The sequence below is a fragment of the Nycticebus coucang genome, chromosome 12 (assembly GCF_027406575.1).
Source record: "Nycticebus coucang isolate mNycCou1 chromosome 12, mNycCou1.pri, whole genome shotgun sequence".
Lineage (NCBI taxonomy): Eukaryota > Metazoa > Chordata > Mammalia > Primates > Lorisidae > Nycticebus > Nycticebus coucang.
Window position 1 is genome coordinate 43,566,946 of NC_069791.1, and position 23,616 is coordinate 43,590,561.

The window sequence follows — 23,616 nt, forward strand, 5'->3', positions numbered from 1 at the left end:
TTTTGTTTTAAAGGCATTTTATTTAGACAACTAAAAACAATTAGATGTTCAGAAGCAGTGTACAATGAAAGAGAAATCAAACCCGTTACTTTATCATGTATTCCCTCTTCTTTATGACTAAAGCAAAAAACAACAAAAAAAGGCATTCTGCTTTAATGGAAAAGTCAGAAAAATAAGTCAATATATTTTTCTTCTCCATAATAACATAAACAGCTACAAGAAATCTAACTGTAATATGAGAAATTGGATGTTGGCTTGCACACATTCATTTTTAAAAAGACAACAGGCCATCATACAAGAGCATAACTCCACCTGCATTCATCTGATACTCTTGAGTTTTCACTTACAGGTAACGCCAAGTTAGTTGTTCCAACACTGGAGCTATTCGTATATTCCCCATTATTTATGTCTGTGTTTTCCTTAAGCAGAGAGTAACTCTGGAAGGCTGATGCTTTTCTCTGTTTGTTTACTTTAGTCCATAAGTTGTATACTATCTGTGGCACATGCTTGATGCTCAGGCCTTAACTTCAGGAGTTGAAGAATAGATGGAATCTGAATTCTCTGAAGCAATTTCTTCTGCAAGACAGAAAGCCATATCAATTTAATAAAGGAAAGAAGCAAATCTACATTTTCTGTGTGATAAAAAAAATTTAAAGCAGACTGGGATGAAGGGGGAGAAGAAGACAACCACCACGGCACTTGCCATTAATGGCCAGACACATGCCACTGAAAAAGGAAGAAAAGAATTCACGTGCTAGAGCCACTAAATTCTTTTACACTATAACTTAACCTCCAACGGTCCTCTCTTCTGGGCTTAATTTCTAATGATTTTAGTTATCCAATAAACATGGAATAAAAGTGATGTATCTGTTTGTTATTTAAATCCTACTATTTAATACTATTCAAATCAAACCATTAAACATCAAACATTGTTTTAGCAAAATGGGGTTAATGATAAAAATATTATAGAAAGGTCTAATTGGAAGAATGGTAAACCCCTTTCTAATGTCCTAAAAAATCATCATACCCAGTTTCTCATGCTAGCAATCTGAAATGTTCCTTGTTATACCCACATTAAAATTACCAAACTTTATCAAGTCTACCACTAAAGACTCACAAGTCCATCTTTTCTCCTTGACATTCCCTTATCCAAAACTACATGATCACTCATCTGGACTACAATGTACCCTGCCTGGTCTGTGTTCACTTTTATCCCCAGTCCAGTTCTTTCTACACACTATAGCCAAGGCAATCTGTAAAAACTTAAAAATTATTGTTATTCCTCTGTTTAAAATTTTAAGATTTCTCACTGCTCTTAGTATAAAACATTCAAAGTCCTAATATTGCTAATGAAGCCCTCTAATGATCTGGCTTCTTTCTGCAGCCTCCTCTGCCCTTGCCCTTTAACCCGGAAGCACAGTGAACTTCCCTTAGTTCTTCATATGCTGTGGTCCTTTCTGTGTATGAGCCTTAGGAAATATGTTTTTTTCTTCTGCTACAGAATCTTCCATCCTGTGCCTACCAATACAACCTCCTCCTCCATACTCACCTAAGCACTCCTGTTGATCCTCAGGTCCTGATTTAAATATCATTTCCCCAGGAAACTTTCCCCAAATAACTCTTAAAATTCCAACAATTTGTTTCAGCATGTTTCCTAAGACTCTAAACTCTGTAAGAGTAACCACATCAGTCATATCTATACTCTATCTCAGTGTTTACTCTATGTAGGAGCATTTGAATATTTATGTTATAAATATGCATTTATATAAACATTAACATTTAAACTTCCCATTTTGTAAATATGTCCGTATTTAATAAATTTTCAATGAGTAAAACTCATGTCCACGTCAACTGTAAATCCCCCCACATTCTTAAATACTCATTAGTATTTACCTAGCTCTTCTTCTGTTGCCTCTGAAAAACCAATCTTTGGCTTTGCCAAGTCACCACTATCTTCTTCTACAAAAAGAAACAGAATGACAATTTATTATATGACTAACAGTATAATAATTTCTGGTATTCAATAAAGAGTAAGATAAGATTATTCTAAGCCATGAGGTACAAAGCACAACAGAACAGTTCTTTTAAATAATTACAATTCTAAAATAGTATGTTTTTCTTCAAAAATTACCTTTAGGTTCATACTATAACTACTACGAAGTAGTATTTTTAATTAAAAATAGGCCTACCTCATTGGTAAGGTTAAGTGAGTAATACTATTCAGTGATTAGATACATTTCCTTATAAATTCTTTAACTGCCCTCTAGCAAATTTTGAATTAGGTCCATTCCATTCACCAAATGAGCTTTTGTAAAAATTTAGGAACAAAATAGATTGCACAACAAAAAAAGTTAAACAAACAAAAGAACAGAGGCCAGTTTGCAATCATGGGCTTCTCTTTCTTTAGCCCAAAATATAAAATTTAAAATCTATAGGAGACAGAAACCTTGAAACAAAATTAATAATGAAAAGTAACTGAAAGACCATGCATTTTTTAAAATTAGGTAACTGAATAAAAATTCTTACCAGGAAGCACACATTTCCAGAGGCCATATGTTTTTCCTACCACAGTTTGCCATAATCTCAATGTTCCATCTTCAGAACCACTGGCATAGAGCTCTCCATCAGGACTAAATCTCACACAGTGAATAGGACCAAAGTGTCCTTTGTAGGATTCTGGAAAAAAAAGAAGAGGACTATTAAAAAATTTAATACCTAACAATCAGTTTAAGTACTGATATGTTGCATATTATTGAGAAAATGCAAAATTCTTAAGTACAAAACAAGTGTATCTAATTAAAAATAAGGTAATCCTCATCCACAAAGTGGTATGGTGTCTGACATTTCTGTAAGATTATCCTTTCCAAATCTAACATCCATTCTAGTTTCAGATTGTCTCTCTAAAAAAATGATGCTTCGTGTTTCATTAAGGATGGAGAAAAGGGAGTAAATGAAAATCCCATAAATTCTACAGAAAGTAGACCTAAAATCTATCAGTTCAATCTCAATTTGCATATCCTAAACTTATTGCCTGTTTAATATTTAAACAAGGCGTCCATTCTTATGACCATAGAGAGCCACCAGATGGAGCTCTTTTATATACTTGCTTCTTAATTTCCTAAAGTCCACTAGTCATTCTGTTACACAGAAAGTTGAGATACAGGATCAAGACTGATCCTTAAATATTTTAACCTATGGAACTTACTGAGAAAATGTACAGATCAAGGACTGTTGTTCTGTTTAAGTCACACCCTTATTTATGAACCTTTCTCATTTACTTCGCAATATGACATTGCCCTTTTATTTCTCAAAGCTCTTTCCTCAACCAATGTTTCTGTTCTACTCCCTGCCCCAACTGGAGAATAGAAAAGTTTTAAGAGTAGAAAGAACATTAGATGTGGGAAAGAGAATGGCGTGGCATATCTGGTATTCACAAACTGTGTCCTGAGATAACAGGCAAATAAATCAGATCTCTCATCTTGAAAAAGAATAAGACATGTGATAAAAATATTCTAAAACTTTGAAACTACCATTAAATAAAAACAATGGAAAAGAATCTCTTAAAAGTCATTTATATTTGAAAAATAAAGACTGATGCATAAGCAATTAAAGTATTCTATAGGGTCCATTCACCAAAGTTCAATTTATACAACCCAAATCTATCAGTTTTCCCCAAAAAACAAAACAAAAAATTTTGCTCTTTGTGTGTAATTCTAGCAAGCTTACTTCTGTGGGTGGTAAAACAGAAAAGCTAGAAACAAAAACAACAGTAGCAGCTTATAGACAAAATAAATTACAAAGCTAATATACTTTCGCACTAAAAGTTAAAATTATTTGAGAAGGCTAAAACTAGACATTGAGAACCACATGTAAGTAACTACACAACATAACTGGTCCATTATACAGTTAGCATATACACTACTTTCAAATTAATCCTACATCCTTTTCCCTTTACTAAGGACAATTATCATGAAAATGTAAGAAAACTCAAACCTCCCAAAAAAGCATAACATAAAGACAAAAATAACTTTCCAAATTCAGATTCCTAAAGGTATCCCTGTAATATGCTATAGTTACCGACTCCCCCAGACCCTCCCCAAAGGATTGGAGAACCTGGGGCCGTATGCCTTCAAAGATTATTCTTTTTTAAATGCAGAAGGTAAGAAAACCTTTCTGTGAGGCTAAAGGATTTATGTAAAATTCGGATTTAGCCAAAACATTAAAAACCAGGAAGGTGGATGGGCACCCCATAAGCTCAGTGGTTAAGGTGCCAGCCACATGGCACCAGCGCTAATGAATTCGAACCCAGCCCTAGCCTGCTAAAACAAAAACAAAACAAATAGTCAGGCATTATGGTGGGTGCCTACAGTCCTAGCTACTAGGGAGACTGAGGCAAGAGAATCTTGAGCCCAAGAGTTTGAGGTTGCTGTGAGCTATGATGCCAAAGCCCCCTCCCAAAGGCTACAAAGTAAGACTTTGTCTCAATAAAAAAAAAAAAAAAAAAAGAATCAGGAAGGCCACAAGTTTCCCCACTCATGGAAGGAAGAAAGGTGGCCAGGTAAAGGGAGTTATACACTGCACCACACTTAAGGACAAAATCTTCTTGTATCTGTTTAATATGTGATTTTGATATGACTGGCCCTCACCATTGAAGCCTAAATATCAATGCGCCATAGTATAAAAACAACACCAACATAATGAGCCTCATTTTAAAAAAGTGGAAAAAATGAGCTCAGCAGGATTTGTCTGTAGGTCTATAAAAGTCTCTCTCCAAAAGGAATAAGACTTATTTCCTTTTTCTTTTCTTTTTTTTTTTTTTTTGAGGCTGAGGCTTTATTTTGGAAAAAGCAAATTGGTTTTTAGTTGGGGATAAACGTAAGAGGGGGGTAACCCAGGTGGTAAACTCCCCAGAAGAATGAGCTGAGGGATGGGGCTGAGCCTCAGGTGGGTCTCCTGTTCCATGTGCTCCCCCACAGGCTCTGTGGCAGCCTTGTGAGAGGGTAGTTTGGAGGGGCCGCAGTGGCAGCTCACTTGGGCAGGACATCAGAGGACTTAGACACCAGCTTCCCATCTCGGGTCTCAATCTTCTTCACAACCACAGCCCTGGAGCTGGTGCGGCTGAAGGAGCAGAGCCAAAGCCGGTCTGGAAGGAGCTCAGACCATAGCTGAGGCCAGGACTTGTGAGGCCCCCATAAGCCAAGCTCAGGCCACCTGAGTAGCCACTGGTGGTCTTCGTGTGGATACTCATGTTCTGCATCCCCGACGCCAGCCAGCTCTCCTTGCCCTCCAGCAGCTTGTGGTAGGTGGCAATCTCCACATCCAGGGCCAGCTTGACATTCATCAGATCCTGGTATTCACACAGCTGCTGAGCCATGTCCTGCTTGGCCTGATGCAGGGCAGCCTCCAGCTGGGCCAGCTTGGCGTTGGCATCCTTAACAGCCAGCTCCCCACGCTGCTCGGCATCCGTGATGGAGGCCTCCAGGGAAGCCCTCTGGCCTTTGAGAGCTTCGATCTCCTTCTGGAGCCGGCTGATGTTGAGATTCATGTCGGAGATCTCCGTCTTCGTGCGCCACAGGTCATCCCCGTGCTTCCCAGCCTGCACCTGCAGCTCCTCGTGCTTGGTCTGGTTCACGCTCTCAGCCTCAGCCCGGTTGCGGTTGGCGATCTCCTCGTACTGGGCGAGGACCTCAGCAGTGATGCTGTCCACGTCCAGGGAGTGGCTGTTGTCCATGGACAGGACCACAGATGTGTCCGAGATCTGGGACTGCAGCTCACGGATCTCCTCTTCATACAGCTGCCTGAGGAAGTTGATTTCGTCAGTCAGCCCTTCCAGGCGGGACTCAAGCTCCACCTTGTTCATGTATGCTTCATCCACACCCTTCTTGATGAGGACAAATTCATTCTCCATCTCTGTACGCTTATTGATCTCCTCCTCATACTTATTCTTGAAGTCCTCCACCAGCCCTTGCATGTTGCCAAGCTCTGCCTCCAGCTTCAGCTTCTCCTGGCCCAGTGTATCCAGCTGTCACCAAAGGTTGTTGATGTAGCTTTCACACATGCTGTCCATGTTGCTGCGAGCCGTCTTCTGCTGCTGTAGGAGGTTCCACTTGGTCTCCAGCATCTTGTTCTGCGGCTCCAGGAAGCGCACCTTGTCGATGAAGGAGGCAAACTTGTTGAGGGTCTTGATCTCCTCCTTCTCCCGGGTGCACACGGCCTGAATGTTGGGGTCCACCTCCAGGTTGAGCCGGCTCAGCAGGCTCTGGTTCACTGTGATGGCTGTGATGCCCCCCATACCTCCAGCCCGGCGTAGCCTCCACCCAGACCCAGGCTGGTGCCCAGGCCACTCTGGAAGCTGCTGCTGCCCACCCAAGAGAAGCTCGAGGAGCTGATGCAGGCACCGGGCCCACTGCTGTATGAGCGGCTGCTGAAGGCCCGTGAGGCAGAGCTGGACACCTTGTAGGACTACTGGGTAACCCTGATGGACATGGTGAAGCCTAGAGTAGAGGCAGGTGGGCCAAACCAGAGATTCGAGGAGGTGCGAAAATCTGCTTCTAGATCTTTACTTTTTCATTTATAAGCACCAACCTTTAGTCAGTTGAAAAATTTGCTTTCAATGTGTTATACATAACTGAGGTGTTGCTTAATAGAACATCTGATAAAGGTAACCACATCATTATAAGGCAGGAAAAAAAGGACAACTCACCTAATTCTTCTCCACTATTATAATCATACTTATAAAGTTTAAAATCTTCACCACCTGCAACAAGAAATTCTTTCTCAGGATGAAGTGATGCAGAATTGATGGTTGCAGGAGCCTCAAAGGATTTAATTGGGTCCAAACTAGAAAAAAAATTAAATAGTATATATTTACAAATTTTTAATATTATAAAAATACTAAGAAATAATGAGTTATATTTAAACTGTTCCTAATTTCTGAAACTCAGGAGCAAAGAAATATTCATTTAGTCAAACAGTGATATAAAAGAACTCTGACTAATGTTAACAAAAAAAGTTCAGGGTGGCACCTGTGGCTCAAGTAGTAGGGCGCTGGTCCCATATGCCGAGGGTAGTGGGTTCAAACCCAGCCCTGGCCAAAAAACCGCCAAAAAAAAAAAAAAAAAAAAAAATTCAGAAGGGTACTATACCCTAATGAAGCTCATCTCAGGAATACAAAGACATTTTCATATGAGGTATATCCCCATTTTATGTACCGAACACCCCCCAGTACATAAATATGTTGGCTAACTAAAACACTATAGATAGTATATTGGAGATTTCTACTTTTAAATAAATTTCATCAGTATGGTTTGATTTTTCTACAAGCACACACTATATTTATGAACAAAAAGAGGTTTTACAGTAGGTAATTAGTTACTTTAATATAAAGGATTGCTATTCCAAATTGCTGAGAGTTTAAATTCAGCAATAAGATAAACTTTCAATGTCATAAAACATAAAACTGATGAAAACAACTAAGTTTTTGCTATCAGGCAGTAAAATAATAACTAAGTTTAAAACTGCAGTTTTACTATAATAAAAATCAATGCATATTAATAGTGTGACCTCAAAATCAATTACACCAAAGTTTGGACACCAGCTCTTTTTCAGTTAAACCCTAAAATAACAAAAAGGTCTCCAATACAAAACATTATAGTATTCCAGTTCCTAAGTGCAGCCCTCCTGTTCCCATTATCATATAATTTAAAACATGAAAATTAAAGTCAGTCATGACTTATACAGGATCACCGCAGAGCAACTTGCTGGTTATGTTAAACAATAAACGTTAAATGTTAAAATATTTTCAACATGTAAACCAGTAAACCTTTGCTACCAAAATGTGACTTGAGGCAATGGCCTACAGCAAGGCTGCATGTTGCCTAATTCCAGGAGCGAGCATTAATCAGATGTACAATTTGATGACTATGGGCAATCATGATTTATTATTATCAATTCATTGTAAGTGTGTGAACTCCTGTACATTCTTAATTGGTCTTCTCTAATTTTAGTGCCTTCTTAAAAGTGAAGCTTAGCTCTCCAAATAGTCCCTTAAACAAAAGGTTAGGACTGTGGGGCACTGTAATGTGATATAATCTTTACAGAAATCAATTAAGTGCCATGTTTAACTAAGAACTTCAAATTCATTCCTACTTATATGATTCTATTCTAAAGAAAGACATATACCATAACACAGCAGTGCTAAAACGGGGAAACTGACAGATAATTTAGTACAACCTATAATGTAATATGGTATATCAAGTAAAAATGTTTTTCTAAGAAGTTTTAATGGCTAAGAATTTTTGTTTTTGAGACAGTCTTGCTCTGTGTCCCTGGCTATAATGCAGTGGGATCATCACAACTTACTGCAACCTCCAACTCCTCAACTCAAACAATTCTCCTGCCTCAGCTTCCTGAGTAGCTAGGACCACAGGCATGTGCCACAATGCCCAGCTAATTTTTTTCTGGTTTAGTAGAGACAGAATCTTGCTCTTGCTCAGGCTCACACTCAAACTCGTGAGTTTAAGCAATCCCCCCTGCCTCTGCCTCCCAGAGTGGTAGGATTATAGGTGTGAGCTGCCACATCTGCCTGGCTAAAAAACATATTTAAATTAAAAACAAAAATTTGGAGGGGGTGAGGGAAAGGAAAAGAAAAAAAGAAAAGAAAAGAAAATGGTGACTAATTCTCACATAAATTAGATTTAATTTTGACCAAAGTACATTACTTAAACATTAATTTTTAATTCAACTTGTTAATATGTTGTTTAGGATACTGCATCCTCATTTATAAGTGAAATATGTTTGTAATTTCCCCTTTATAATATTTCCTCCAATTTTAATATCAGGTGTACCCAGATCAAGTAGAATGATTTTGAAGTATTTCTTCTTTTTCTACTGTCTATAAGATTTGGTATGATCTGTTTTTTGAAATTATCTTTTACTTTTATTTATAAATATTAGTTGTCTATTTTTTGAGACTTAAAAAAAAATAAGAAGTTAACTGATAACTCCATACTGAATCTCAAGAGTCAAAGCATTCTATAATAGACATACTCTTATTTGACAGTGTGAATGTTACTTTCTTTGCATCATCATCATTATTGCTTAATATTTCGATGTAGCAATTGTCTGATTCCTTTTCTGATTGTATTTATGTTCGTTCATTCTTTACAAAGTTTTTGTTTCTAGCCCTTATCTTAAACATTGTTATTGTTATGAAATTTTAAGTCTTTTAATTTGTGAAGGCAAAAAACGGAAACCTAATAAACACATGTATATGTTAAAAAAAAAAAAAATCAAAATTTGGCCAGGCACGGTGGATTGTGTGAACACAGGAATTTGAGGTTGCTGTGAGCTACGGTGATGCCAGAGCACTCTAGCCCATGCAACAAATTGAGACTGTCTCAAGAACAAAGTCACACACGTGCACAAACACACACACACACACACACAAAGGCTTAAAAAATATTTTAAATAAATAAAATAAAAATTGTATTTCTTATGGTCCTAGTACTTAAAGAAAAAACAAATACTGAATAGTAATAATTTGTTACTATTTAATAATAATTAAAGAAAAAACATCAACCATATACATAAACAAAAAAAGACTAGCAAAAAATACAGCTACCATTAGCATTCTGTCATCTATGATTATAACATTGTGGGTAATATTTTTTCTTTCTTTTTTTTTTTTTTGATACAGAGTCTCACTCCGTGGCCCTGGGTAGTACCATGGAGTCATAGCTCACAGCAACCTCAAATGCCTGGGCTCAAGTGACCCTCCTGCCTCAGCCTCCCGAGTAGCTGGTAACACAGGCACCTGCCATGACGCCCGGCTAGTTCTTTTTATTTTTAGTAGAGATAGGGTCTCACTCTTGCTCAGGTTGGTCTCAAACTTCTGAGCACAAGTAATCTGTCCGCCTCAGCCTCCCAAAGTGCTAGCATTAGAGGCATGAGCCACCATGTCCAGCTTATTTTTTCAATTATGTTATTATTTTCCAATTTTTCTCCAACAGCACTTTCTATATTTATAGTCAGAAAACTTAAGTCTGCTTTTAAAAAAATTGATTAGATCTACACATACTTGGGAACAGAGATAAAATCATTACTTCTCCAAAATTTTGACATTAAAATTAATAGGAAAATCAAAATCAGTGATTATATGTATAGCAAAGAACAGTATTTACAGCACCAATTTTGTGGGTTCTTTTACCTTAAAAAAAATGAAATACCTTTCAACATATGCCTTCCAATTTTTAAGTACTCTTATGGTCCTTTGCTACTCCAAAAAGAAAATGAAGTTATTTCTTGGACATACCTTACTGCACTATGGAAAGCAATAGATCGTCCATAAGTTATAACCAAAATCTCTCCCTCAGGAATATATTCCATACTACTAACAGACATATTAAAATTTAGAGATTTCACTTCTGTCATAGTAGCATGATCCCAGAGTCTGCAAAAAGAAAAAAAAAGGTGACATTTACTCACTTATGAAAATTACATCTGCAATTTAACCAATGAAAGAGTGAATAATCAGAACTATACAAAAACATTGATTCCACGTCACAAATTACAGATTATAAAGAGAAATTTTGGGTTTCTATATACAATGTCAAATTATGTATTACCTTATGAGCCAAATAAACTTTACTGTCTAATATACTTCCCATTTAACTTGGCAAAACGATGTGACTAAGACACTTAAATTGTAATGTAGTCAATTTCAGCACTGCTTTACTTAATAGTTCTTACACTGTGCTTTTTGGAGACTGCTGAGAGCTATGTACCTTTCCACGGAAAAATTCATTAGGTATCAGCACACAAATCTTTGTATAGAGCTTCACGGGCCTCACGCTCCCCTTTTAGCCAGGCTGTCAACAGATCTTAGATTAAGAACACCCACTTATAAAGGTGTCCATTGTTTTAATTTTCTTTTGATTTCTGCTGTCTGTATATATACGTTGAGTATCCCTTATTCAAAATACTTGAGGCCAGAAGTATCTGCATTTCAAATTTCTTCGAGTTTTGGAATATTTACGTTATATACTTACTGGTTAAGCATCCCTAATCTGAAAATCTACAATCTGAAATGCGCCAGTGAGCATTTCCTTTGAGCATCATGACAGCACTTAAAAAGTTTCAGATCTTGGAGCATTTCAGATTTTGGAATTTTGGAATTTTGGATTAGGGACACTCAACCTGTAATAGAAATAGATCCAAATAAATGTGCCTATGTGCAACTTAAGTTTTAATGTTCAGACTTTTCCCCCACCTAATAGTTATAAAAAATATTTAAAATACAAGCTCTAAGGTAAAATATCTTTCATATTTAAATTATTAAGAATAAAAATTACTTACCGAACAGTTTTATCGTCAGCTGAAAGAATCTGTTTATCGTCACTGCACCATAGAGCCTTTTTAATACCAGAGGTGTGACCACTAATTTCCTTAGGTTCTTCAGATGAAACAATTTAAAATATATCTGTTAATATTTGATTTTTTTAAACTAAGCAATATTAGAACACTTTAAATATATAAAAAGGAAAAATAACACATCTTACATCAGACTGCAACTTCTCAAAGCCCAGCACCTTCACTTGATGATTATACAGAATATATTTAGTTTTTCTATATTGGGACAAAAAATTATCTACATGATCTGGAACCCAAGAACTATGATGTTTGCTGTATGTAGCTGAGTGAATGTACCACTCACTCTCCCAGGCCAACTTTCTATACAACTAATAACATTCAAAAGCATTACTGTTCCACAATGAAATAAAAGACTAACCAATGTGGTAGAATTTAGTAAGAACATGGATCCAGGAAATGAGACAAGTCTATACCAATTCTAGTATATTTTCCTAACTCTGAGACCTCCGTCCAAATTACTGTTGTGTAGTAACTAACGGGAAAATAGGAGAAAATAAGGGCTGGAAGGAAAAAAAGGGAAATAGAAAGCGGTACAGAAATTCCTGGGAATGTTTCTACATTGAGAGAAAAGCATTAAAAAATAAATAAATAAAAAGATCCTATCTCTGAAGGAGATCACCCTCCCAAAAGACTAAAATTCCTCATTGTTATCTCTGCGCAAAAGTAGATGTTGCAGCCAATGCCATTCAACACTACTTTGACCTCTGGACAATTTTAACTTTTTGAAAACTACATTTTGTCACCTGCAAAATCAAATTACAACAGTTACAAATGAGAATATGTATCTACAGTGTTTAACATAGTGTCTGACATGAGTAAACTTCAGCAAATTGTGATCCTTTCTAATGTCAATACAGTGGAAGAGCAACTTTTAAAATGTTTACTCTAGCCTTGAACTACCTGGCTTTGTTGGATATAAAACTACCTTACTTTGTTCACTCATAAAGTAAGATCACAGTACTTTGCTACATTTTGACATAAAATACCAAAAAAAGAATGCAGAAAAAATTTCTAGGTGAGAATCAAAAAATCTGTAAATGGCCAGGTGACGTGGCTCACACCTGTGATCTTAACTCTGGGAGGCTGAGGCAGGAGGATAGCTTAGGCTCAGGAGATAAGAGACCAGCTTGAACAAGAGTGAGACCTTATTTCTATTAAAAACAGAAAAATTGGGTGGCGCCTGTGGCTCAGTCGGTAAGGCGCCGACCCCATATACCGAGGGTGGTGGGTTCAAACCCGGCCCCGGCTGAAATGCAACCAAAAAATAGCCGGGCGTTGTGGCGGGCGCCTGTAGTCCCAGCTACTTGGGAGGCTGAGGCAAGAGAATCGCTTAAGCCCAGGAGTTGGAGGTTGCTGTGAGCTGTATGATGCCACGGCACTCTACCAAGGGCCATAAAGTGAAACTCTATCTCTACAAAAAAAAAAAAAAAAAAAAAATCAGAAAAATTAGCTGTTTGTTCTGGCAGGTGCCTATAGTTCCAGCTACTTGGCAGGCTGAGGCAGGAGGATGGCTTGAGCCCAGGAGTTTCAGTTTAAAAGATGTGATGATGCCACTGTACTCTAGCTAGAGCAAGAAAGCAAGACTCTGTCTTAAAAAAAAAAAAAACTTTAAATGCAGTTTCTTTCCTTGCCTGAGCAACACATTCAGAAATGGAAGATAACTCCAGAGTAATTGCTTAATTTCCAATGTAGTTTTTCCTCTCTTACTACTCTTTTAAATGTTGTAGATTTATGAGTAGATAATTGCGATACAAAATTTAAAAGATATCAACTAATATATAAAAATAAAATTCTGTTTCTCATGTGTTGGTACCCTTTTGAGTGTCTATACATAGATAGAAAGAAAGAGAGAAAGAGCAGCGCATTCACACACCTGAGAAATCATTTAAATACTGCAAAATAAAGGTGAATGCATAGAATAGGGAAGAGAAGACACCTACAACTTCTCTATGAAGAGAGAGAATTCATAAATTGACAGATTTCACTACCAAAATTTTTCAGATGTATATACCATGAGACCCTATTAACAAAATTTAAAACCAATTGACAAATTAGAACGCAATAAAGAACCTTTAAAAGCAAGTAAGAGGCTAAGTGTGGTGGCTCACGCCTGTAATCCTAGCACTCTTGGAGGTTGAGGTGCATGGATTGCCTGAGCTCATGGGTTCAAGACCAGCCTGAGCAAGATCAAGACCCCATCTCTAAAAATAGCTGGGCATTGTGGCGGGTGCCTCTAGTCCCAGCTACTTGGGAGGCTGATGCAAAGAGAATCGCTTATGCGCAAAAATTTGAGATTGCTGTGAGCTGTGACACTACAGTACTTTACCAAGGGTGACATAGTGAGACTGTCTCAAAAAAAAAAAAAAAAAGAAAGAATCTGATTAATTCACTTGTGATACATCTATAGGATAGAGAACCATAAAGCCATTACAAATAATTCACAAAACATTTAGTGATATAAAAAAATTATCACTGAAAATCCTAAAAAATTATTTTGAATCGCTAATACATTCAACATGGTTCAAAAATCTAAATATACATACATACGGAGAATTCTCATTATCAACTTCTACAGATAACCACTCTTTCTTTTTTTTTTTTTTGTGGTTTTTGGCCAGGGGTGGGTTTGAACCCGCCACCTCTGGCATATGGGACCGGCGCCCTACTCCTTGAGCCACAGGTGCCACCTGATAACCACTCTTTCTTACCAAAAGGTAGTAAGTACTATTCTGCACCCTTTTTAAACTTAACATTATGATAAAAATTTACCATAACAAAATTTTTAGATTAAGTAAACAATCTGGTATTAAAAAGAATATCTACACAGAAAGTGAAAAGACTGGAAGGATATGAACCAAAAACTAATGGATTATGCTTTAATTTTTTTCTTTGTAACCACCTTTATTTTCCAAATCTAAATCCTGAATATGAAATCTTTTACTCAGTTAAAGTTATTTAAATTAAAAGAAAAATAAAACCACAAACTGATACATCATAAATCACACTCACCTGCTTCAGGTCTGTTCAAATCATATATGCGTAATAGTTTATCTTGTCCCCCAGTTAACAAATAATTACTATCCTGAAAATACAAATATATAAAATAATAATAAGTTAACCTTTTTAATAGCTACCTCCTCTTTAAAACTTCTTTCATACCAAATAAAATTCAAATATAGCTCACAGACATCATAAAGAGATGTAATACATAACCAATGACTTCTGCAGAAGATGCTATGAATAACTAACTGTCCTTCTCATAACTGCCAAGCCCTTTAAACTTCCCAGTTCAAAAATGTTACATTATACTATTTACATAAGAACTCTCCCATTTTACCCTGATCTTGCTCCCTTATCTCCTGAGAAGCCGGTTTTGATGATCTCAAATTTATTTTCTCTCTTCTGAAAACAGTTGGGAAAGGACCACAACAACAATTTAACTCCCTAAAATAAATTTCATTTTCTGATACCTGTGTGAAATCCACAGTCTTGACAATGTGTTTATGAGCCAGGGTCATCAATTCATCTCCTGAGACAGCATCCCACACTTTGCTAAAAGTAAAAAAATAAAATTAAGAGGATAAATATTACTCAATAATAATACATTAATATGTAAGTGGTAAATCTGATTACCAAAAAACTCAGACACATGAAATTTTACCATAAGTAGAGTATAAATTTCCTTTATCTCTAATATTCCTCACAGACTTCAGTAGATATAAAACATTTTACAATTTTTAGCATATGCCATTTTTTCCTCTATTTTTAACTCATATGCAAAACAAAAAAATGAAAAGTAAGAAATCTTTAAAACTGGCTGGTCATGTCACGCCTATAATCCTAGCACTCTGGGAGGCCAAAGGGGGGGAGGTTTTGGAGACCAGCCTAAGTACAGTAAAACCCCTGTTTCCACTAAAATAGGAAAACTAGCCAGGCAGGCACCTGTAGTCCCAAGCTACTTGTGAAGCTGAGGCAAGAGGACTGCTTGAGCCCAAAAAGTTGAGTTGCTGTTAACGCCATGGGATTCTACTGAGGGTGAGAAAGTGAGACTCTGTCTCATAAACACACACACACACACACACCCTGATATAGGTTACACCACAGCACTCAACCACAGGGTGACTGAGTGATACTCTGTCTCAAGAAAAAAAAAAAAAAATCTTTAAAAAATTTACTGGAGAATGAAAAGCAGCCTGATATAGGTTATATAAAATTTTAAATCAAGACAGTGGAGAAAATTTTCTCTCCATCTCTTCCTCAAAATGGACTCAAATTTTCAAATCCCAGTCCAATTAACTTTTTCCAAAATACCAGGCTATGATTATATAATGCTAACACTGAAGATTTTAATGTATAAATTACATTTATTTTCCTTTACCCACCCTACTACAAAATATATGGTGGTGGTTTTATACACACACGTGCATGTATATTTTAGGGGTAAACTGCTTAAACAACATTTCACAAAAGTATTTCAAGGGGTTCTCCAAATTTAAAAAAAAAAAAAAAAAACTTAAAGAAAAAGAAAACATTAAGAACTGCTAAGAGAAGGAAGCTATGCTCCATAGAGATTTCTAATTTAATGTAACTAACATTTATTTTTGGGAACACAGCAAGCAATAAAACAGGAAAGGAAAAAAGGTGGACAAAAGCCACCTTCCTTTTGTTTATTCAACAAACACATGATATATATATCAAAAATATATAATTTAATGCAACAATACAAATGGAAGAGAAAAAATATCCTGCAGGTCTCTGCCTTAGTAGAGAAGAACTGAACTGGAATGGGAAAGACTACAGCACATTTCCCATGCATTAAACAGTACATTTTCAAAAATACAACTAGGCCAGGCATGGTGGCTCACACCTGTAACACTTGCACTCTGGGAGGTAGAGGCAGGTGAATTGCGTGAGCTCACAGGTTTGAGACCAGCCTGAACAAAAAAGCAAGCCCATCTCTGGAAAGAGCCAGGAGTTGTGGCAGGCACCTGTAATCCCAGCTACTCAGGAGGCTGAGGTAAGAGAATCGCTTGAACCCAAGGGTTTGAGGATGCTGTGAGCCATAACACCATGGCATTCTACTGAGGGTGACAAAGTGAGACTCTGTCTCATAAACACACACACACACAAAGGACAAGTTCATAGAGCTATAAAGCCTCAAAAATACACGTATTAATTAAGCCACATAAATTTGGAAAATATAAGCAATGGAGCTAGATGTCTTAGAGAGCAAGTAGAAATACATCAGGGGAAAAGAAAGGAAAGCTATTCTAGACAAGCATTAATAACATGTACAATGGTTAATAAATATGAAAGATCATCTAACAAGAATAAATATTGATGATATAATATCAAACCTTGCACATTATATATAGGTCATATGAATGGTTCAATAAATATGTTCTGAGAGAAATGTCAACTATGAGTAACATTGCTACTAAAATCAAGTGTTTCTCTTTACACAGGAAACCTGCTGCAGTCTCTCCCATTCAAATTCAACTCTCTGGCCCCAACCTACTTTCCCAATCGTATTTTGTATTATTTATCTAAATCTAGCCACACCAGATTATAAACCATCCTCAAATAATCCATGTATTTTTAGAACAAAATATGTCCTTGTTCATATTGTTCTCTTAAGTGTGTATTTTATATTGTTAGCTATCAAAGTTCCACTTATCCTCAGAGCTCATTTAAAATAATTTCTTTTCATTAAACCTTTTATCTATCCCCACTTCTAAAAACCAAACATTTCTTTTTATTCTTCCACAGAACTCAGCTTATACTGACTACTGTGTTTAATTTTGTTTTCTTTTTGTGCGTACATACATTTATTCTTAATCGCAGGGAAATACATTACATGGCTGTAATAAGAGTTGTCAAGAATCAGGATGACAAAGGGCATCAAAAGTGAACAAGATGTCAAATGTCCTAAAATTACTATCCTAGTTATTCATGAGAACTCTGGACAATGTCCACTGAATGGCTCATTTTCAAGTATATTAAATAACTTTCTAAAAGCTACTTAAAATCTTAAAATTCTGCTTTGATTGTGTCCATTTACTATTGAAAAGAGAGAATTGGAGTGACCAAAGTAACAGTAACCAGAGAGCTACTATATCTGTGTCTTTTTTTTCTATTTAGAAACACCACTAAAATAGAGGCATGACATTTTCTGACAGAGCATGTACTAACTCTGGCATATTTCCACTATTCATCATAAGAGTCCTAAAAAAGCTCTAAAAAGAATGTGAAGTAATCTAAATGTTTTCTAGTATATTATTCAATCTTCAGGCAAGAATCTCACAAAACTAGCTGTTTTCAGGACTCAAACCAAGCTTTTAAGAGTCCTAAAAAAGCTCTAAAAAGAATGTGAAATAATCTAAATGTTTTCTAGTATATTATTCAATCTTCAGGCAAGAATCTCACAAAACTAGCTGGTTTCAGGACTCAAACCAAGACAAGTGAACTATCATTAACAATATTCTTTCAGCAGCTAACCCTAAAACATTTTATTTTCTGCGCAATTCATTAAGTACTTGTCACCCCCCCGAACTACTATTATCTATGATATCCCCAGTATCTTGCACATAATAATCAATACTGTCTGACACTTTTCATACCCCGAGAATGGACTTACATAAGTCTCAAAAGAGGAGCTGCTTAACTTACTTAAAGCTTTAACAAGACAACTGACCTATTTTAGTATTTTAAAAAATGGCTTGGCTACTTTAACATGTTGACCAAGTCATCTAGAAGAAGATAATAATATCTTTGATTTATCAAGACCTTTATTCAGAGAAAAGTCAGATCTTTCTATTGACTTTTCTTTTTTTTAGATTTTAATTTTTATTTTATTTTTTTGCTGTTGCAGTTTGGCTGGGGCCAGGTTCGAACCCACCACCCTCAGTATATGGGGCCAGCGCCACACTCACTGAGCCACAGGCGCCGCCCTATATTGACTTTTCTAAGAAACAAAAACTGACCATATATTTTGATCAGCTATAGATTCCTGGGCCCAACCCCAGATATACTTAAGCATTCTCTGGAACAAAGCATAGCAATCTTCTACACTTTGGTTCTCTCCCCAGATGATTTTGATGGGAGGAAAGAGGAAGTACAGAGAAGAGCATCATGTAGAGTAATGTAAATGTTAGCATTATATGTGACTGAATGCAACTGCCCGAATTACAGGAACAAAATCCACTTCTAGACGACCACACCATAAGTGAATTTTCTAAGAAACATAACAGAGCAAAAAATTGTGTTCCTAAAAATTATTTATACCATCTATGACTAACCAGGTAAGAAGGGGAGAACTACTCCTTAGTTGGACCAAGTTCCATCATAGTAAGCCCCATAAAGGTCATTAGGGAAGAATAACCACACATGAACATTCACATCCACACTCCACAGATATAGAAGAAACAAGGGGCTAAGTCTCAGTTTCCACTGATTAAGTACCTACTATGTAACAGACATCATGTTAGACTCCAGAAATACAGTGGAGAAAGATCTCTCTGTTCTAATAATCTCATGGATCTTAATCCTTTACAGATATGAGAGCTGAGGTTTAAGAAATAAGCTACGATCAAACTAGAAATACACAGCATAGTTAGCACGTGAACCCAAGCCTGCCCAATGCCTATGCTCGGCACATCTTTTCCACTTTATCACAGCACTAGAGCCTCAAATGCAGGAAAAAAAAATAATCTTCATTCTTGAGATTTAAATCTACTCAATATTCCTTGCAAGAAACCAAATCATTTTATGATTTTTAGCCTTAGATGTTTCAAAATAACATGTATGATTGTGGTCTTGCGGTAGTGCTAATAGTGTTGGTAGTAGCTATCATTGTTACCTTACATATGTAACTCTTACATAGCTCTTAACTTTCGGGAAATGTTCTAAGTATTTGACACATATTAACTTATTTAATATTTGCAACCAATCTATGAGGTAAGTACTATAAGAGAAAATAGGTTAAATAAAGTAATTGAGGCCAAAGAGACATTAAATGATAAAGCCAGGATTCAAATACAGGCCATCTACCTCCAGTGTTCAAGCGTTAAATACCACTGGTAAATATAGACACTGAGAACTGAAATGTTAAAAAAGCACAAAAATACCAGGGAATACCTATCCACAGGATGTCTCCAAATGTGTGAGTTTGTTTCATTAGTAATACTCGGAAAGTGACCTAAACAAAGATAACTGTTCTTCTGGCAGCAAGATAGATAACAAACTGTCATTTTCAAGACTATGTTAAGTATTGAAAGAGCCATATTTTCTGGCACCTTTCTCTCTCCTTATTTCAAAGTGATTATCACATGAACAGTAGTAATTTCTGCCTACTGCACTTTCTTTTGCTGAGGGCTGGGAATATAATTTGCCCAAATGTACAAAGTCCTTTAGACTTTATGAGACAGGGCACCCTTCCTAAGAAGGTTTTGCACCAGTTTCTTAAGGATGAAAGTAAGACCACCAACCAGGTGATGACAAAGCATGCTGCTTATATAATTCACACTGTTAGGGCCAGATAAGAATAGAATTGACGTTAACGAAAAAAAAAAAAGTGTCTTTCCAGAACTATAACCCAAAAGCTTATCTCTTTCAATGCTAATGCCTGCAATATCTAAAATCTTGTTACATTTATAACTTAATTATATTTAAGGTATCACTTTACTAAATATAAACTTATCACCACTAGACCAGGACCTAATTACCAAAACAAAATTTTTAAAATCTGCTTACCTAATATCTGAAATCTGAAGTTGCATAGATTAATACCAAGGTTTTACATTCATTATAAAATTAGTAACAGTCATTCCTAACAACAATGTTTCTACTGAACTGATCAAAAAACTGACTTTAAAGGAGCAGTAGGAAAAAAAGAACCCTAAACACCTGGTAATCAGACATACATACACATTCTAGAAGCAAAATCAAGATCTATAAGTCACTCATCCTTTATCCTCTACTTTTAGAAAATTTCTGCAAGTTATTTATTTGACAAATATAAGGTACCAAATAAACAGGGACACTAAATATAAGACATATATAAAGTATATAAAAGTATTAACTTTTCAGCACTCCACAGTTAAGTCCCAAGGTTTAAGAATCACTGTTCCTTCCTGTTTCCACCTCCATAATTAGCATTTTGTCACATTGTAAGTTAGTGCACATGCTGGCATCCAAGCAACTTTTGACCAGAAAATTATTTATATGAAAGAACTTTCAAAGCAGTTTATTTTACCAGTATTTTCTACCACTGTGGCAGGGCAAAGCAAGAAGCCTTACAATGGTTATGCATGACACAATAGCAATCTGTTCAGCAGGAACACAGAAAAAAAAGTTCAGACTTCCATTTGTAACTTTTCTTACCTGATCTTCACTCACCATTTCAAATTTAAACCCATGTAAGAATTACTACCTCTTTCTCTATTTTACTATTTTTATTTTTAAATTTACATACAGTAAAACTCACTGTTTTATACATGTATTTCAACAAGCAGTAAGAGCGCAGTCATGTATCCATCCCCACAATCAAACTGCCTTCATTATTTCATACTAAAATTGGTATGTTTAATTTGCTCAAAACAAAGCAACACACATTGCTCATTAATGTGAAATTCTTCTAAAAAAAAAAAAAGAGAGAGAATACGTTAACTCTCTACACTCTCAAGTACCCTAAAGTCTATGTATGTACAAGAGCCTCTGACATTGCCTTCATTAGTTTAAACACTAAAGTGTCTACTAAGTCACTAACACAGGTAGAACCTAGAAATACCAAGACTTATAAAATATGATACATTACTGAAAAAGAAAAGAGAGTCACTACAAGTCAGTTTAGTTAGATATGCAAAAGCCAAAAGTAAGGTGTATTCTGGCAACAGTAAGTTTAGTGTTAACTATAGAGTTTATGATCTGCAGTGTCCAGAAGATTATGTAGATGAACTAGGATGAGGCCAAACTGTAAAGTGCAAACAACTGAAATTTAGTTTTTAGGTTACTGATTTTACGGATGCACATCAGGATCACCCACAGGAACATCAGGGAAAACAGGGGAAAAAAAAGATAAAGAGTACTTCATTCCCAGACCAATTAAATCAGAATTTCTGGAACACACGCATTTGAATATTTAAAAGCTTTGCAGGTCATTCTAATGCATACCAAGGGTCATGAACCACTAAAATGTCAAAAGCAAGATATGAAGATTAGTTAAGTCACAAGATGAAATGTGTTTTTAGGAAAACACCTGGCACCAATATGGAACAGGAATAAAAGGGAAAGAGATTGATGGTAGTGAGTTACTAACAACCCTGAGCTAAGGCAGTGGCATATACATGGAGAAACATTAGAGTCAAGAAACATTTTGCTGTTTGAATAAAAAAAAAAGATGATAATCTATAGTAATGGAAAATCAAGAATAACGTAGATTTCAATCTTTAAAAACTTAGAAAATAATTAACTGAGTTTAGGACACAATGAATTTTTTTTCCCCACAATGAGTTTTGAAGGACAATTAAGGAAAATGGTGAAATAAAAATCTGGACTCATGAATGTATGATATCACTAAGGCATGCGTACAGAAGAGTATTTGTAAAAGAAATCATCAGTGTTTATTATTTGGACTGCGTGTTAATAATGCAGACTCACAGGTCGCAAGTCAAGACAAAGAATAAGTCCTTTCCGCCTCTGAAATTTTTGAGAACCACTGAAGACAAAAGCAGTACAGACGATCAGGACGGAATGTGGGTGACATCAAACATCACATGTTATAAACGGTAGCCACTGAGTCAGAATTTTATGAGTATCTAAGGCTGAAGTTTTTGATTATTTCAAAACACAATCCACTGTAAACATGGAAGTTAGTCATTGGGGTTACACTTACGCTGTGAAATCTGCAGCTGCTGTAGCTGCTTTGGTGGCATCCTTATTCAATGTTGCACCCCAAACAGCACCTTTATGACCCAAAAATGTTCCAATCCAGTCTCCTGTATCTCCCTGGCGTAGCATAGGTTTACCATCTAAAAATTTTTTTACAAACATATTATGTAAACATACCATGTAGTACTTAAAATCTAAAATTCAAACATACAATGATTATGTTAAATGACAAAGTGGATAAATGCCCCCCTCCCAACTACTCCCACTCACTAGGATCACTAAGAAATGTCCAGAAATAAATTAAGTAAAAAGCTGAACTGATCATTACTCTAAAAAAAATCTGTGATTCGGTAGGACTATTCGAATGCGTCAAAATAATCTAGTTTTGAGTCTTATTTTGGACAAACATCTTAACCTAAAAATCTCAGTTTCCCATTTGAAAAATAAGGTTAATACCACAAAAGAATACCCAGCGAGGTTAAAAACTGATGTCTTCGTAAAGGTATAGCGTGGCGCGGCCTAATTTCTCCTTTCCCCAAATCGCTGGAAGATACTTCAGTGTTTGCTGCCTGGAACATAGGCAAGTACAGTACTGCTCCAGAAACAGCAATAAAAATTAGCAGAGGCCTCAGTTGGGCTAATATTCAGCCTTCCCACAGGAATCAGAAGGCCTCTCTCCACTCCAGCTGCGGATTCCCTAACACTTCTCCTTTCCCCACCAGACCAATGTTGGCCCGCATCTCAAGCCTAAGGTCCCGCCACCCCTTCCGCCCCGGGCAGCACAGGTCTCAATCCCTTTCGGCCCAGCTCTAGCAGTCGGGGACTCTGATCAGCGGCCTTGCTCACCTTTGCAAGCGCTGATTAAGAAATACCCATAAGGCGTGATGCCACTGAAGGCCAGATCAACCACGGGCCGCGTGTGGCCGGAGCAAGTGAGCGGTGTCTGCCTCATTGCCATGGCGGCGACCGGATTGGGGAGCGGAGGGTCGTCGTCGTCTTTTCTCTCCGCAGCTGCAGCGCCTCAGGCTCCTCAAGGCCCCCGCCCTGACACCGGGGCTGGGCCGGGAAATCAGGGAAAGGAGGCCAATCCGGCGGCAAGGAGGTCAGGAGGGGGTTAGGGAGGGGTCAGGGAGTGAGCCACCGGTGAGCCACCGTAGCCGAGGGAGGGTAAGGGAGGGAGGGAGGAAAAGTAGGGGAGGGGGAGAACAGGAGAACCGGGCAGCCGCGACCCGCACTCTCCACACCGGTATCGGCAGGAAGTGACGACGCAAACGACGCAGAGCGTCTGCCGGAAATGAC

At 36.9% G+C, this 23,616-nt stretch overlaps 1 protein-coding gene and 1 pseudogene across 2 annotated transcripts; both read right to left on the reverse strand.

The window, feature by feature from the left end:
- STRAP (serine/threonine kinase receptor associated protein) lies at positions 1-23,616 on the reverse strand. Its single transcript, XM_053558087.1, has 10 exons — positions 23,164-23,616; positions 22,322-22,457; positions 14,901-14,982; positions 14,440-14,512; positions 11,356-11,452; positions 10,313-10,450; positions 6,704-6,840; positions 2,527-2,676; positions 1,894-1,959; positions 1-576 (listed from the first exon to the last, which is right to left on the reverse strand). Exons 1-10 carry the CDS (start codon positions 23,273-23,275, stop codon positions 515-517), a joined length of 1,053 nt encoding a protein of 350 aa, XP_053414062.1. The 5' UTR covers positions 23,276-23,616; the 3' UTR covers positions 1-514.
- LOC128562774 (keratin, type II cytoskeletal 8-like) lies at positions 4,838-6,501 on the reverse strand (annotated as a pseudogene). The gene has a single exon (XR_008373497.1). The product of XR_008373497.1 is annotated as a keratin, type II cytoskeletal 8-like (transcript).

Bases quoted from the DNA above. Each gene is read 5' to 3' on its own strand.
- STRAP (XM_053558087.1), bottom strand. From the start codon at position 23,275: ATGGCAATGAGGCAGACACCGCTCACTTGCTCCGGCCACACGCGGCCC. The intron at 14,513-14,900 runs GTATCAGAAAAT...TTGTATTTTCAG, and splicing joins AGACTGTGGATTTCACACAG to GATAGTAATTATTTGTTAAC. The intron at 2,677-6,703 runs GTGAGTTGTCCT...TTTTTTTTCCAG, and splicing joins TAATAGTGGAGAAGAATTAG to AATCCTACAAAGGACACTTT.